General features: G+C 44.4%; 1 protein-coding gene across 1 annotated transcript in view; it reads left to right on the forward strand.

Annotated features, from left to right (window-relative positions):
* The window catches only part of LOC122552236 (uncharacterized), an 83345-nt gene extending 66210 nt beyond the window's left edge, over positions 1-17135 (forward strand). Inside the window, exons 21-24 of the mRNA XM_087983505.1 lie at positions 3906-4014; positions 7459-7579; positions 10243-10330; positions 13773-17135. Of these exons, the coding sequence (XP_087839631.1) occupies positions 3906-4014; positions 7459-7579; positions 10243-10330; positions 13773-14167 (713 nt within the window). The 3' untranslated portion in view covers positions 14168-17135. The remainder of the gene's footprint in view (positions 1-3905; positions 4015-7458; positions 7580-10242; positions 10331-13772) is intronic.
* Positions 17136-18006: the final 871 nt, after the last annotated feature.

Here is an 18006-nt window from a genome sequence, read left to right on the forward strand (position 1 = left end):
AACATGACCTGCAGGAGCAATCAGTCCAGAGCTTGCTGTTGAGCTACGTCCCTATACTTGCATACAGTGCCATTGTGGAGGCGTTAAACAAGGTGTACCTTATTTTAGCCAAAGCCTTGACAGAAAGGGAGAACCATCGCTTAGCTTCCACCCATGAAAGCTACTTGTTGGCCAAGGTCCTTATCTTCTACCTAATCAACAACTTTGCCATTCACTATTACTTCGCCTTCTACCTGAGAGATATGAAGCGATTAGCAGACACCCTTTCTGCTCAGCTGCTGGTTCACCAGATCATGGGGCAGTTTTTCGACACCATCGTCCCATACTGGTTGACCCAGCTCAAGTTAATAAAAGTGGACAAAATGCTTTCGTCTGCGGCTAATGTTGGTCTCCAGTTGATTGAAAAGGAAGCCAACCTCAGGGATTCATCAGATGGCCTGCTGGAGGAATACCTGGAGCTCTTCATAAAGTTTGGCTACGTCACCCTCTTTTCCAGTGCCTACCCACTCGCTGGCTCCTTCAGCTTCCTGAACAATGTCTTGGGAATTAAGTTGGAAAGCATGAAGTTTAGCAAGGTTTTACAGAGGCAGTTCCCAGTCCCGTCTGCTAATATAGGGGCCTGGCAGATGGCATTTGAGTATCTCACCACACTGGCGATCATAACCAACTGCGGACTCATAAGCCTGTCACCAGAATTCAGGCAATTATTTTCTGACCTCCCCGACCTCCACTATTTCTTACTCGCTGTGGCAATAGAGCACGGCTTCTTGGGTATGCAGAAGTTTGTTCGCCTGGCCATCCCTGAGGTACCGAGTGATATCGCCATCAAGTTGGAGAGAATTGAGCAAGAATGCAGAAGGGCTATCTTCCATAATGAATCCTGTCGATAAGCTTTTTCAAGATGCATAAAGAAAGACACTCGACCAATGTTAATACTGCCACCTCAAGCCAGTTTTCCTAACTCCTTTTGAATGATGAACGATTTTCACAGCTTTAAAATGTGCAATTCCTTTACCTGAATGACCAACTGCTGTTCAACAGATTACTAAGTGATCCAACTTATCTAGTAAAGTGAGAGAAAAGGGCTGTGTGTCTCTTGTCTCTATTTTCTCTCTCCCTCCTGCAAGTGCCAAATTAACTCTCTCGAAAACAAAACCTCAGCAGATCTGGCAGCATCTGTGAAGAGACGTCAGAGTTAATGTTTCAGGTCTGGTGACCCTTCCTCAGGACAGCCTACGCAGGGCTCTTTCAGTTTTTAACTCTCTCAAAGATTTAGCGATGCTGGATCTTCCTCCAGTTTTACACTCCAGGTTTCCACTGGTCAGTTGAGCATGGAAAAGACTTGGCTCTATTGCCAAGTCTAATCCTGTCACTTGCACAGCTAGTCTTTTCCACCAAGTTTTATCCAGTAGCAATCAAGGGAACTCTAATGGAGTTATCCTTCCCCTTAGGTGCCCTGAAATGCTAATCCTAGTTGCATTTTCTCCTTGTTAATACAGGCCAAGCTGGTCAGGGAGATACAGATCAAGACACAAGCTTTTCCTTTGTGGAGAGCAGTTGTTGATTTCCACAGTGCAATGTGTGCTCAAAGACAAGTAACATCAATTGTGTCTCTTAACCGTAACGGCAACACTGTTAAAAGTTTGTTAGGGTGATTAACCTGACATTAACACTCCAACTGACATGCAACTCAGACTAACAATCAAAACTTCTAAGACTTTTGATGCTCTGTCCCAACTTTTTCAACTTCCTTGTGCACAGATGTCATGTGAAGAAAGTCTGGAGTACAGAACGATATGCAAACCCTAACAACCAGGATTAAAACAATTAACAAATGGCAACATTGTATAGGTGAGGTACATCTTCCCTTCTATAGGTAAATCTAGAGCAATAGAGTAGGGGAATGGGTCTGGGTGTCATAGAGTCATAGAGATGTACAGCATGGAAACAGACCCTTCGGTCCAACCCGTCCATGCTGACCAGATATCCCAACCCAATCTAGTCCCACCTGCCAGCACCTGGCCCATATCCCTCCAAACCCTTCCTATTCATATACCCATCCAAATGCCTTTTAAATGTTGTAATTGTATCAGCCTCCACCACATCCTCTGGCAGCTCATTCCATACACGTACCACCCTCTGCATGAAATAGTTGCCCCTTCGGTCTCTTTTATATCTTTTCCCTCTCACCCTAAACCTATGCCCTCTAGTTCTGGACTCCCCGACCCCAGGGAAAATACTTTGCCTATTTATCCTATCCATGCCCCTCATAATTTTGTAAACCTCTATAAAGTCACCCCTCAGCCTCTAACGCTCCAGGGAAAACAGCCCCAGCCTGGTCAGCCTCTCCCTGTAGCTCAGATCCTCCAACCCTGGCAACATCCTTGTAAATCTTTTCTGAACCCTTTCAAGTTTCACAACATCTTTCCAATAGGAAGGAGACCAGAATTGCACGCAATATTCCAACAGTGGCCTAACCACTGTCCTGTACAGCTGCAACATGACCTCCCAACTCCTGTACTCAATACTCTGACCAATAAAGGAAAGCATACTAAACGCCGCATTCACTATCCTATCTACCTGCAACTCCACTTTCAAGGAGACATGAACTTGCATTCCAAGGTCTCTTTGTTCAGCAACACTCCCTAGGACCTTACCATTAAATGTATAAGTCCTGCTAAGATTTACTTTCCCAAAATGCAGCACCTCGCATTTATCTGAATTAAACTCCATCTACCACTTCTCAGCCCATTGGCCCATCTGGTCCAGATCCTGTTGTAATCTGAGGTAACCCTCTTCGCTGTCCACTACACCTCCAATTTTGGTGTCATCTGCAAACTTACTAACTGTATCCCTTATGCTCGCATCCAAATCATTTATGTAAATGACAAAAATCCTTGTGGCACTACACTGGTCACAGGCCTCCAGTCTGAAAAACAACACTCCACCACCACCCTCTGTCTTCTACCTTTGAGCCAGTTCTGTATCCAAATGTCTAGTTCTCCCTGTATTCCATGAGATCAGTCTCCCATGGGGAACCTTGTCGAACGCCTTACAGAAGTCCATATAGATCACATCTACTGCTCTGCCCTCATCAATCTTCTTTGGTTACTCTTCGGAGAGTCAGTATGGATTTGTTGGGCCAAATGTTCTGTTTCTACACTGTAGAGTTTCTACGATATCTATGATATTGGAAGAAGAGGCAAAATTAACTTTACCCATGATTATCCAATCACTTTTGTGTGACATGTCATGCTGAGTGAGAATAATATTTGGAAAATTATGCACTCACCCAAATGCTAGACTGAGTAGGAGTGTAATATAAAGAGGATATTTGAGGTCAGGTTACTGGGACCTATTTTATGAAGCAACTAGATCTTTGAATGGGAAGACCGTAGAGCTGCAGATAAATGGGCTACAGTATTATCTTAAGTTGAAATAAGGAGTGATTTTCCAAGCAGAAGGATACCAGCACGTAAAAAGGCCCAGCTAGAAACAGGGAAGAATTGAAATATTTGACAAAGCAGTACCTTGAAGTCCATGGGTCAAGAGGCTTGGAATGAAATGAAGAGATCTTCCCATGAATCAGCATAGATACAATGGGCTGAATGACCTTAAAATATCTTTGGTAGATTTCATTTGCAGATAATTGAGTTCTTAGGGTCTTGATACAGTCTCAGGCCAGATTTTTTAATAAGTGTTAAACTGTTGTTTGATGTTCACTGGACATGATGGTAAGGCTAGAGATACTCTGAACTGGACAGGGTCTATTGTCTTAGTGGAATACTAACACATGACTATGGAGGTCACAGTGACCTCAGGCTCAGCTACGTATTCATGAAACCCCATCGAGACAAAATATTTTCTTCAATGAATTTACTAGCTCAGAATTTGCTATATCCTAGGCCCAGTTGGAGATCCTTTCAACACTACTAACCAGCAAGAAGTGATGGCAGGATTGGATCCTCAAATTCACATGAGTTTCGTGAAAGAAGATCTTCTAATGACCTATAGGTCTGTATCATCTCCCTTGTGCCTTTCCTGGTAAGAGGTGGGCAGCGGACAGTTGGTTCATTGGTTCAACCGGGCAGCTAAATGTAGCCCTGTAGGAGCAAATTGCTGGAAACCGTACAGAAAACAAAACTGCTGGAAATCCCAGCAAGTCAGTCAGCATCCATGGAGAGAGAGCAAGCTAGCGTTTGGAGTCTGGTTGCCTTTAGATTCTAGGAGGATCAGAGCTTTGGTTGCCTTTAGATTCTAGGAGGATGTGAGGCAGTTGAATTCTGTCCAAGAGTGCGCCGACTGAATTGACACCGACATTTTTTACAAACCAATTCCCACAGCTACCTGGATTACACCTCTTCCCACCCTACCTCCTGCAAAAATGCCATCCCGTATTCGCAATTCTTCTGCCTCCGCCGTATCTGCTCCCAGGAGGAGCAGTTCCACCACAGAACACACCAGATAGCCTTCTTCTTTAAAGACTGCAATTTCCCCTCTCACGTGGTTGAAGATGCCCTCCAACCTCCGCCCTCAAACCCCACCCCTCCAACCGTAACAAGGACAGAACCCCCCGGTCCTCACCTTTTACCCTACCAACCTTCACATAAACCACATTTTCCGCCACCTCCAAACGACCCCACCACCAGGGATATATTTCCTTCTCCTCCCCTCCCCTTTCTGCTTTCTGCAAAGACTGTTCCCTCCGTGACTACCTGGTCAGGTCCATGTTCCCCAACAACCCACTCTCCCCTCCTGGCACCTTCCCCTGCCACCGCAGTAATTGCAAAACCTCCACCCACACCTCCTCCCTCACCTCCATCCAAGGCCCCAAAGGAGTCTTCCACATCCATTAAGGTTTGACCTGCACATCCACCAATGTCATTTATTGTATCCATTGCTCCCAAGGCGGTTTCCTCTACATTGGGGAGACTGGATGCCTCCTCGCAGAGCGCTTTAGGGAACGTCTCCGGGACACTCGAACCAATCAACCACACTGCGCTGTGGCCCAACATTTCAACTCCCCCTCCCACTCAGCTGAGGACATGCAGGTCCTGAGCCTCATCAACCGCCGCTCCCTCACCCGACGCCTGTAGGAAGAACGCCTCATCTTCCGCCTCGGAACACTTCAACCCCAGGGCATCAATGTGGACTTCACCAGTTTCCTCATTTCCCCCTCCCTACCTTACCCCAGTTCCATCCTTCCAGCTCAGTACCATCCTCATGACCTGTCCTACCTGCCAATCTTCCTCCCCACTTATCCGCTCCACCCTTCCTCTCTGACCTATCACCTTCATGCCCATCTCTATCCACCTATTGTACTATTAGCCACCTTCTCCCCAGCCCCACCCCCCTCCCATTTATCTCTCCACCCTGGAGCCTCCCCGCCTTCAGTCCTGCTGAAGGGCTTTTGCCCAAAACATTGATTTTCCTACTCCTCGGATGCTGTCTGACCTGCTGTGCATTTCCAGCACCACTCTAATCTAGACTCTTCTTCAGAACCACACTCAGCCATGATGGAATCAGTTTAAGCAGAAACCTTCAGAGTTTAGAGTCCCTCCTACAATTACAAGCCCCAATTATAAAGCATGTTGGTGAGCTCCCTGTGCAACTTGTATATTTCAATAACTTTACACACATGATAAAAACAGAACTGTAGATGGAATATGAAATAATTAATTTAACATTAAGCGTTTATAATGTTGACGCCATGTTAATGCTTCTAAAATTACACATTCAAAATGGAAGAATATTTACAAATGAGTTGGAAAATTGGATTGGACATTGTATTAACTAAGATGTCACAGTCATGTTGAAAGCTAGTAATTTAAATTGTGTTCTTTTAATACTTTAAGCAAACGAATGACATTTCTATTTGCTTCAGTCATGTGTATATCAGTCATTAACCAAGTTTACATCTGCACAAGGTTCTGTACAAACACCTTATATTTGTCTTGTAGGAAGTGAGCAAAGATTTCTTTACATGAAACGGTAACAGCATGGAAAGTGGCCATTCAGCCTGCCATGTGCATACTGGCATTATATCACAGCTGCTTAGCTGGTCCATTCCCAGACTTCACTGCAGCTCTGGACTTTTTTTGCTCCTCAGATACCAATCCAGTTCCCTCTTTGAAAAGCCAAAACTGAATTGCCTCCACCATAATCCCAGGCAGTGCATTCCAGATCCTGGCCATTTGTTACACAAAACTATTTTTCCTCGTGTCACCCCTGCTTCTTATGTCAGTTGTCTTAAATTAGTGTCATCAAATCCCTACAGTGCAGATAGAGGCCATTGGGCCCATTAAGACTGCACCGGCCCTCAGAAGACCATGCCATCCCCATAATCCCACCTAGCCTGCACACTACAGGGTAATTTACAGGCCAGTCCCCCTAACCTGCACGGCCTTGGGCTGTGGAAGCAAACCAGAGCATTTAGTGGGAACCCACGCACACACGGGGAGAATGTGCAAACTCCACATGGACAGGCGTGCAAGGCTGGAATTGAACCCAGGTCCCTGATGCTGTGAGGCAGCAATGCTAATCAGTAAGCATCTGTGCTGCAGTGTCCTCCAGTTCCAACCTTTCTGGCAAGTGGATCAGTTTCTCCTAGTTACTCTAAGCAGGAGGTCCTGTGGATCAACAGCAGTGTCCCTGACTCTGAGCCAGAAGCTCTGGGTTCGAGTCCCATCCTAGAACTTGATGGCCAAGGAAGGTACATTTTTAATAGGGTGAAACAGGTTATGTGTCAACCTGTAAATCTTTCCAAAACATGCGAATGGGCACTTGGTAAGAGCAGGAGAGATTCCTGGCTAACCGTGTGATGGGGAGAACATGGGAGCCTCTACCATGGATGGGGCAGGGACAAAAATCATGGGCCCTGGTCTGGTCACCCGGCCTGAACATAGTGGTCTCACCCTTGATCCAGGTACACGATGGTGTTTTGGCCCCTGATGTACCATTCCCGTTTTGCTACCCTGCCATCATTATCAGTAACTACAGCCTGAATTTAAAGTGTGAGTTTGTCTCTGAGTGAACTGTTTCATCAAAAATACCATGTCCCTGCTTTTACTTGCAAAGCATACAGCGTCTTGTTTTTCCCACATAATTTGGGTAAACAGCATTGCTAGTCACTTTTTAGAATTCATGCTCAGGACATAGCAACGCCAGCATTTCATAGAGTCACTGAATCTTACAGTACGGGAGGCTATTCAGCCCACCACAGCTCTGCTAGCTCTTTGGTAGAGCTATCCAATCAGTTCACTTACACTGCTCTTTCTCCTTAGACTGGAGATTTTACCAGGGTCTCTCTCCATTTCAGTCCATGTTGGCCAATGTATTGAAATGTTGTTACTCAATACTATCAGTCCATTTCTGAAACTTCCACACACATTTTTATAGGATTTAATTCTCTGTTACTGTACCTGTGCAGGTCAATAATAAACTTTTTTGTTTGCTTAGGTTAGCAGCGGTGAAGGGTCTGATTGCTCAGCGCTTGGACACTATCCCAGCATGCTGGCGTATGATGCACAGTGTAGCAGCTCAACTTCAGCATCTCAATAGACTCAACGAAACCATTCAGGTCAGCCTTGTTCCCTCCCTGAGAAGCAACCTTTCTTTTTCTGCAAGGGAGATCCAAAGGCATTGACAAGCGTATAATCTTACATTTGACAAATGAGTTAATTCCTTTCGATTGGTTTGCCCAGTTTCCTGAAGATGACTGTGGTTGTGATACTGGAGCATGTTGTGCCAAAACCAAGTAGTCATTCTGTATAATTGATAGAGGTGTACAAGATGTTGTGAGGCATAGTTGGAGTGGATAGCCAGAGACCATTTCCCAGGGCGGAAATGTCTATCATGAGGGGGCATAACTTTAAGGTAATTGGAGGAAGGTTTAGGGAACGTGTCAGGTAGGTTCGTTACACAGAGAGTGGTGGGTGTGTGGAATGCACTGCCAGCCGTGGAAGGAGATTCAGATACGTTAGGGACATTTAAGCAACTCTTGGGTAGGCACATGGAAGATAGTACAATGAAGGGTATGTAGGTTATTGCGATCTTAGAGTAGGATAAAAGGCTGGCATAACATCGGGGGCTGAAGGGCCTGTACTGTGCTGTACTGTTCTATGTTCTAGTATCAACAGGCCTCCTCCACCAGGGCAGCATCCGACCTCTATTAACCAGACCCACCAGACTGAGCTGAAGACAAACGTACTGCCTTGGATCACAGGATGTATCCAAGTAGTTCCTGTCGGATTCAGTTAAATGCAGTTACAACAACAGCAATTTGCTTAAATATGAACATTTATTGAATATAATAAAGGAAGGAAAAATGAAACACTGAACTGTGAACATTTATTAAGTAATAAATGAAGGTGAGAAAGGAAGGAAAAGAAAGCAATGAGCCTCAAACCCTCCTGCATGTCAGGGACCCCTCGATTGACGGTTGGTCTGGAGGCTGAGGTTTGTTCCAGACACCGTTCGCGATCCCGGGACGAGGTGAACTCCAACAATTTGGGATAAAACCCTTGGCCTTACACAGTGTAACAAACAGCAAGTACAGAAAAAACAAGCACAGATTCTGCCGCACATACAGGAATGTTCACCAGACTCATACTGCTATCGAATATCATCAACAATTTTAGCTCTTCAGCCCCTGCTTATGAGGTACCCTAGCAAGTGTAAGTGTGAACGGTGTGCTCTGGACATTTGGTACATGTAAAACTGACCATCCCCGTGGTTATTCACACACTTCCTGCAAAATTAACTGGACTCTGCCTGGCAACGGGAATCCTGGATCAACCTTCCAACTCCCCAGCCCACAGGCAGAAGGCCGACTGGAGTATCCTGAGATCAGCACGTACAGGGTGAGCCAGTACACATCAGGGTTGAGTCTCAGATCTTCCAAATCTACAGGGGGACTTTGATCAATGTGACTCGGCTTCCTGTTCTTTAGGGCTCAGCAGGGCACCAATCAATCATTGCAAATTGCTGTTGGGTAATTAACCTTCAGATCGCAGCCCAAGTTTGTGCTTAGTTCCAAAAGATACTCTCAGATATACCAGACTGAGCCTGGATCCTAGAAAGGCTAGATAGGCTGGGACATTTTTTCACTGGAATGAAGGAGATTGAGAGGTCACCTGATAGAGGTTTATAAAATCATGAAGGGCCCAGATAAGATAAGTGCCTTTTCCCTAGGATGGGGGATTTCAAGATTAGGGGGCATGTTTTTAAGGTGAGAGGAGAGAGATTTTAAAAAGGCATAAGGTGCAAATTATTTACACTGTGTGGAATGGCCTTCCTGAGTAAGTGGTGGATGTGGGCAGAGTTACAACATTTTAAAGGCACTGAGATAAGTTCATGAATAGGAAGGTTTTGGAGGTATGTGGGCCAGGAGCAGGCAGGTGAGACTAGTTTAGTTTGAGATTATGTTCAACATGGACTGGATGGACCGAAGGGTCTGTTTCCATGCTGAGTCACTCTATGACTCTTGAAAGTCTAGACATGATCATTGTAAAATCTCTGCGGGCAGGGAACTATTTGTTCCTCATGTAAAACTGAGTGTCCTCCTGGTTAAAAATGGTGACCAAAGAGGGTCAGATGAAAGTTCAGAATCTTCAAATCAAGTTTGGAACAATAATGTTTTTAATAAAGCAAAGTAATAAATTGTGATAAAATAAACTTGGCTTAAAGGTAATGTTTTGTCAACAGTAAAGTCGTAGGAGAGTTCATCATCAAATAGTTCCATGGGATACTTTGCAGGACAAGTTTATAAAATCATGAGGGGGATTAATAGGATAAATAGATAAAGTCTTTTCCCTGGGATAGGGACTCCAGAACTAGAGGGCATAGGGTTAGGGTGAGAGGGGAAAGATATACAGAGGTTGGTACATGTATGGAATGAGCTGCCAGAGGAAGTGATGGAGGCTCAATCAATTGCAACATTTAAGAGGCATTTGGATGGGTATATGAATAGGAAGGGTTTGGAGGGATATGGGCCGGGTGCTGGCAGGTGGGACTAGATTGGGTTAGGATATCTGGTTGGCATGGACGGGTTGGACCGAAGGGTCTGTTTCCATGCTGTACATCTCTATGACTCTATTTATTTGTGTTAATTGTGGTACTTACTGACAAATGTTGAAGCAAATATTTAGTGAAGATGGGAATGCCATATGAGTCAGCAATTCTATTTTGAATTCCATTGAGAGATGAGTTGTCTGATTAACAGGATTTTTATTTTACGTTCAGGAACTCCTATCACTTGAAGCAAGGAATGGCATTAAATCAAGGAAGGTGTCTGCTGACATGCTCAATTCCTCACAGCCCAACCTTTCAGGTAGGTATTTTCCTCATTCTGTTAATGTGTTGTCTGCACCCTGCTTTTTCTCCAAGATGGCAATGTTGACACTTTAAGCAGTGTTCGGCCTCCTGAGCCCGTCCACTCCAGACAAGCCGCATCCTTCTCTTCTCTTGCCTTTTGCTTTCTCTTTTTACTTTTCTTCATCTTCTGACATTATGAGGAAGCTGAAGGGTTGACTCGGCGGATCGTCGGCTGTGGGGGAGGTAGTGCCCAGAGCTGAGACGCCTGGCTGTGGTAGGCCTGAAGCACAGGGACTCCTTCAGGCCCAGGGTACCTTGCAGAGACCTTGCAGAAGCCCTGGAGCTGTGTTTGAAGACTTCTCGTACAGAAGATGAACTTTTTTCATGTCATTTTCTACTCTGAAACTCAAAATGGCACTGGATTGTGGCACTTTTCTCTGTATCCTTCAAGATATACGTAGCAATAAATAATTCCTAATTGTAACCCTGACCAGGAGGGCTGAGAGTTGACCTACTTTGCAAACCCACTCTCTCAGTCCTGATATCCTGATCAGCAAGATAAGCACGAGAGCAACCCCATTTACTTATCATCGACTTTAATGGAATGGTTTACATTTATATAGTACCTTTCCTCAGTGCGTTTCTTTGCAAATGTACTAATGCTGCAAAGAAGAAATCACAGCAGCTTCTCAGCACAGATGGAGGTCCCACAAGCAGGAAATCTATTTAAATAATGTTGATGGTTAAGCCCATGAGGAAATCACTAATTAATCTCCTTATGAGGCTCATTGAGAATGTGTCCCCTTGGTAACAGGCAATGGCCTTCCACCTGGAACTCACCACCTACGCCCTTTGTAAAGCAGACTCATGATTTGCCATACTCATAATGGGCTTTGCATTTAAATATGAAGGCAGCTACACAACTGTTTTAACTGCTGGTGGTTAGTTGTTTAAAGAAAACACAAAAAAAAGGTCACAGGGATTTCGGTGATGGGAAAGTCACTCAGTTGTGTGTGACAACACTTCTGAGTTGAATAAAAAGAAAAAAAATGGAAGCAGACCAATGCTGTTCTTTGGGCAGCTGGTGCGGAGAGGGGTGGGCAGCTCGGAGGACCTCCTCGTGGGTCTGCTCCTAGACCTGGCCAGGTTCATTATAAACAAGTCCATGTGGCAGGGGTCATCTCTGCCATCTCCGCCTGCCTCTCTTACATTTGTGCCCAGGTGTCATTGGGAAGAGAGCATGCAGTAACCATCAATACTCTCCATGCTATTAGAGAGAGGTGGGAGTGACAGGAGATACAGTGCCTTATTTCCCCCTCTGACTATATTTTGATTTAGTTCCTTCCATCTCTCCCTACTCTGCTCTCCCCCTCATCTTTGGCCTTAATGAGCTTTGCATGTAAATTATTGGGTTGGAAACATGGGTGATTCACTGGTGATGGTTACTAGACTGAAGAAAGTACCAGGGTGATTTGATGCCGGGGAAAAATAAACATTCAATTGTGTATGATGACATTTCTGGATAAAATAAAAGGTAAAGAAAATAACAATACAGTAGAGCTGGGGGCTGTTGTGGTGCACTTGTAGTGTCCCTTCCTCTGAACTAGGAGGCTTGATTCAGGTCCCACCTGCTTCAAAGGTGTGGACTAACATCTCTGAACAGGTTGATTCAACAATATAATGCAAAGAACTCTGCCCCAGGCTGAGGCTGGCCCATGTCCATCACTAGTAGTGGCTCTATGCTTGTGTTCAACAGTAATTGTCGTGAATATTTGGTGTTTCTTTGCAGTCAGCTTTCCTGAGTTATTGTACACTGCAATACACCATGTGGCACAGCCAGTTTCTCATGTCTGCTTTCTTTTGAAAAGGAAATACTTTGTATTATTAACAATCCTTACATTCACAAATTTTAAAACAGATATATGTCACACTCTTACAAAATGCTATTTCTTTTCCTCTACTGTATCACCCCTAGTTGCACATATCTTGAAATTGAGGAAAGGAAATATAAAACTCAAGTCTTCTCTACTATTTGTAAGCTTATTTTTAAATTAACTTCACATTTCCACCCTGTTTCTATATCTCTTAATGTCAAAACCTCCACCTTATAAATATGCAATGATTAATTGCCTACAGAGAATCATAGAGATATACAGCACGGAAACAGACCATTCGGTCCAACTCATCCAGGCCAACCAGCCAACTAGATATCCTAAATTAATCTAGTCCCATTTGCCAGTACTTGGCCCATATCCATCTAAATTATTCCTATTCATATGTCCATCCAGATGCCTTTTAAATGTTATAATCAACTAGGCGAAAGTGAGGACTGTAGATGCTGGAGATCAGAGTCAAGATTAGAGTGGTGCTGGAAAAGCACAGCAGGCCAGGCAGCATCTGAGGAGCAGGAAAATTGACGTTTCGGGCAGGAGCCCGTCATCAGGAATGAGGCTGGGAGGGGCCTAAGCAATTTCCTGTACAGCTGCAATATGACCTCCTAACCTCTACACTCAATGCACTAGAATTCCAAAAATTCATAGATCTCTGATTGAAAAATTTCTTATCTTCGACCTGACTGGTGATCCCCTTCCCTTGGAGTTTCCCCCCCTATTCTGTCCAACCAGGGAAACATCTCTTAGCACTTACCCTGTCAAGCCCTTCAGAAATATTACACACTTCAATAAAGTTACATCTTAATGAAGAGTCATTGAAATATTAGCTTGCTCTCTCTCTCTCCATGGATGCTGCCTGAGCCGCTATGATCTCCAGTGTTTTTTTGTTTTCAGTACAGATTCCAGCATCTGCTGTAATTTGATCCTAAGATCACATCTTGGCCTTATAATCTCCAGGAGATATAGGCCCATCCTACTGAATCTCTGACAGGATTTGACTATCACCCCATAACCTTACTTTCATAGAATCCCTACAGTGTGGAAACAGGCCCTTCAGCCCAACAAGTCCACACCGACCCTCCAAAGAGTAACCCACCCAGACCCATTCCCCTACTCCCCTACTACACTACCTTTACCCCTGACTAATGCCCCTAACCTACACATTTCTGAACACTATAGGCAATTTAGCATGACCAATTCACCTAACCTGCACATCTTTGGATTATGGGAGGAAGCTGGAGCACCCAGAGGGAACCCACGCAAACACATGGAGAATGTGTAAACTCCACACAGACAGTCGCCCGAGGCTGGAATCGAACCTGGGTTCTTGGAACTCTGAGGCAGCAGTGCTAACCACTGAGCCACCATGCTGCCCAAACTTTGATTAAAGAATATTAGTGTGAAGAGTATTTTTTTCTTGACTTTCAACTGTTGTTGATCCATATTCAGCTGCTAAAATTTAAGCCAAAGGACAATTGCAGGTTAGCTGTCGGGGTCTGTAAAGACTGAGGAAAAGCAAAAGCAATTTCTGTCCTTTGCTGAAGCCTTGGTTCTTTTTCATTACAGAGGAGGCACTGCTGAGGTATCAGACACTGCTACAAGTTACACTCAAAAGCCAAAGCTGCCCGGCACCCCATAACCTGTCAGAGATCGCTCTTACCAGGATCCGGATGGTCAATGTCAGAAACAGCGTCAGTGGCTGCAACCTGCTGAAAGAGGTTGCCGTGATGTGTCAGGCTGTGTCTGATGTTGTCATGTGGGAGCTTCACGCTTTGTGCCCGGATATGGAACAGCTGCTCCGGTCACTGGACAAGCAGGCCTGGACGTTGTCAGTGCCCGTCACTTCACCAGCTCCACTGAGGTCAGGGATAGCACACGGTTCAGCAACACCAGAAACCTGGGCAAGCAATGAATCTGCAACAGGTGCCATTACTAACAAGAAAGCTCTAGAAGGCTGGTGACAATTGAAAATGCACATGGTGTAACATTTCTTAAAGGAGCATCGATGCCAGGAATTTCTGTCTTGAATTCCTCTGTAGCACCACTGAACTGAGTCCATAGAGGGGTAGAAAATTGGGCCTTCCTTTTCCTATTTTTCTTGAGCCAAGTTTGAACATTTTAGTGAACTTAGCTTGGACAACTTTGAGCCTCTACACATCCAAATATATCTGGTACAGTGGTTAGCACTGCTCCCTCACAGCGCCAGAGACTTGGGTTCAATTCCTGCCTCAGGCAATTGTCTGTGTGGAGTTTGCACATTCTCCCAGTGTCTGTGTGGGTTTCCTCCCACAAAGATGTGCAGGTTAGGTGAATTGTTGTTTATCCAGAGACCCAGGTAATGTTCTGGGGACCTGGGTATGAAACCCAGCTCGACAAATGGTGGAATTTGAATTCAACTTTTTAAAAATCTGATCTCAAAGAAAATTAATGACCATGAATTGATTGTCAGAAATACCTATCTGGTTCACTAATGCCATTGAGGGAAGGAAATCGCCTCCCTTACCTGGTCTGGCCTACATGTGATTCCAGACCCACAGCAACGTGGCTGACTCTTAAATGTCTTCTGGGATGGGCAGTAAATGCAGGCCTAGCCAGCAATGCCCTCATCCGGGGGCGGGAGGGGAGGAGTGTTTACTAAGCATGATCTTCTTCAGGGGGATGACGGACCAAAAGAGGAGCTAAGTTCCAGGTGTGGGTTCCCTAACACTGGCTGGAGGGTGATTTCTTCACGACTTTATAAAAACAACGCATTCCATGCCAACTGACTGGACCCCTATCTGTTACCAGTGAAGCAACTTCACTTGTCATGGCTCCTATACTTATTTGTGTCGAATCAACTAATGGATCATGTCTAAACTGATGCTTCTTAATAAAGTATCTGAAACTTCTTTATGAACGGTCAACAGGAATTCCAAAATCTTGCAAAGGATGATCTTTGTAATATCCTGTTCACCTTTGTCCAAAGAATTGCATCTTAGTCAATAGCCTGAAGCCTACAAACTGCAGGCTCTCGAAAAAATATATTTCAATAATGATTGGGTTTTTTGACAATGTCCTTTGCGGCAGACAAAAGAACAGAGGGGAACGCAGAAGCTGGATACAGAGCAGGCTTGGGTGTTAGGAGAAAACAGTAATGGTTGGTGGGTGTTTTTGCCACTGGGAGGCTGTTTCCAGTGGGGTTCCACAGTGTTCAGTACCAGCCCCCATTTTTTTGTGTGGTGGATTTGGAAGTAAATATAACACAGCATGATCCAGAAGTTTGCAGATGACACACAAAACATGAGGTTGATAGTGAGGAAGATAGCTGTGGACTGTAGGAAGTAGAGCAGATACATGGGAACACCACCAGCTGCAAATTCCCCTCCAAACCACTCACCATCTTGACTTGGAAATATATCGCCATTTCCTTACTGTCACTAGCTCAAAACCCTGGAATTCCCTCCCTAACAGCATTGTGGGTCAACCTACAGCAAACAGACTGGCAGTTCAAGAACGCAGCTCACCGCCACTTTCTCAAGGGTAACTAGAGACAGGCAATAATTAGTGGTGCAGCCAGTGACACCCATATCCCACGAACTAATAAAAGGTTTAAAAAAATTTCATTGGATTGGTCAGGTCGGTAGAGAGGTGACAAATGGAATCCAACTTGGAGAACTGTATGGTGCTGCATTTGGGGAAGTTAAACAAGGCAAAAGCATACACAATTAGATACAGAATACAGATAGTTGAGGAGGAAGTTAGGAATCTTGAAGTGAATCACCACAGATCCCTGAAAGTAGCATGACGGGTTGATATAGTGGTTAGAAAGGCATATAGTTTTAGCCGAAATATAGAATATAAGAACAGGGGTGTTATGTTGACACTCCATAAATCATTAATTAGGCCTCAGTCTGAGCACTATGCACTTTTCACTGCTCTGGTCACCTCATTAGAAAAGGATGTAATGATAACACAGGAAATTCTACAAGCAGCAAGCTCCCACAAACAGCAATGCAGTAACAATCACATTGTCAGTTTTTGTAGTTATATAAATTGAAGAGTAACTACTCGACAAGGGTCCTGAGAGCACTCCCCAGCAGTTCTTCAAAAACAGGGATCCTTTACATCGAGCTGAGAGACCAGTTGGGGGCTCTTGTTTTAAGATTTCTTCTCAAAGGTGGCACCTTGGACAGTGCAGCACTTCCCTCAGTCCCAAGTGTGGGACCTGAACACAACCAACTGAACTACAGCTCAACCCAAACCTATAGTGAGAGGAATGTTGTATTAGTTAACACAATGCAACATTCTAAAGCTTAAAGGGTGCCTTAAGTGCAATTTGGGGGGAACCTTCTTTTCGCCACAGTATCAGACTGCTAGAAATAGACATTTTGGAAGATGATTAGGCTATAGGATACATTTCCAGGATAAAAGGAGACTGAGTGGATTGACTGCCACCACAAGAATTTCTCTGAACCCAGCAGGAAATAACCAGCAGGAAATGACTGGCACGTTTTGCTTTTTCTTAACATTTTGTATTTAAAGAGGGATGCACATAATTCGATGTTTCCGCTAACCTGTTTGCTGGGATACGGCTCGTTAAGCATCAGTTTCTCCTCAGTACTGGACCTAAGTGACCACATGTAAATGATTCATATGGATAGAAGCACAATATTTTCATGCATACACACTCTCACATAGGCGCGCGCACACACACACACACATCTATTACTTTGGAGCACGGCAGGGGGCAATGGAGGAGTATGCAGCAATTTTCCCTCCCCCTGTCAGAGTTTGGGACAGGGTCTGCAGGACTGAGAGACATTGTTTCAGTCTGTTACACTCACTTGAGTAATAAAGACTTTCCAAAGCCCCTTGCACACTTAAAAACAACCATTCAGGAGGAGGAAAGATCTGTAAGTTTTTGTATCTCCTCAATGTCAAGGAAACGGCCCATTGCAGTACAACCTGTTATTTTCTAAAATGGTCTGAAGGGATGCCCGAGACCCAATGGAACAAATGAACAAGTGATGGACATATTAATTTGTATAGAATTACTCGTATATATCATAGGGGACAATTTTTATGGATTGAAGACGACGTTTATAGTGTCTGCCACTGTCAATCTCCGAACAAGATGAACAAAAAGTATCTATAACACTCAACATTTTGGTACAGATTAAGTTACAGTGAATTCCAAATTCCAAAATGTTATTTCCCCAACTCAGAGATACTCCCAGATTCATTCTCAGCCCAAGTGCAGCAAGACAAATCCATGAACCAGTTTGTGCATCAGAACTCGGTGTGTGAGAATGATGAGACAGTCACCCATCCACCTTCACCGACAGACGAGTAAGTCTCAGGAGATGTTAAACGTGCTCAAGGCCAGCTCCCACTCTCCACCTGTAAAACTAAAGTGAGCATTTCTCGGCTATCACCGTCTAACGAATTCGTGTAACTGCATTTTTGAAATAAAATTGTGCTTTGCAAATTTTTAATGAAACAACTCGATGTTGAGACCAATCAGCTCCTTTTGCCTGCTTGTTAGTCGAGGGGTATAATGCTAGCAGTGAATTAGTGGGTTCAACTCTTTGCTGCTCTAGAGGAGCGCCCGAACATCCCTGAACAGGTTACTGAAAATATCTATTTTAAGAGGAGTGATGAGTAGCGGCAGTACATGAATTGTTTCTTAATCAGCACAAAGGGTCCAGCGGCTACTTTCTGCGCTGTAACGATTCTATTCCCTATGACCATAAACCCCAGAAGAGAAGTAGACAATTCATAAGTGAATAAAGGCAAAATACAGAGAACGCTGGAGAAACTC

The sequence above is a fragment of the Chiloscyllium plagiosum genome, unplaced genomic scaffold, assembly GCF_037043375.1.
Source record: "Chiloscyllium plagiosum isolate Xiang-an unplaced genomic scaffold, Cpla_swu_hap1 HiC_scaffold_45, whole genome shotgun sequence".
NCBI lineage: Eukaryota > Metazoa > Chordata > Chondrichthyes > Orectolobiformes > Hemiscylliidae > Chiloscyllium > Chiloscyllium plagiosum.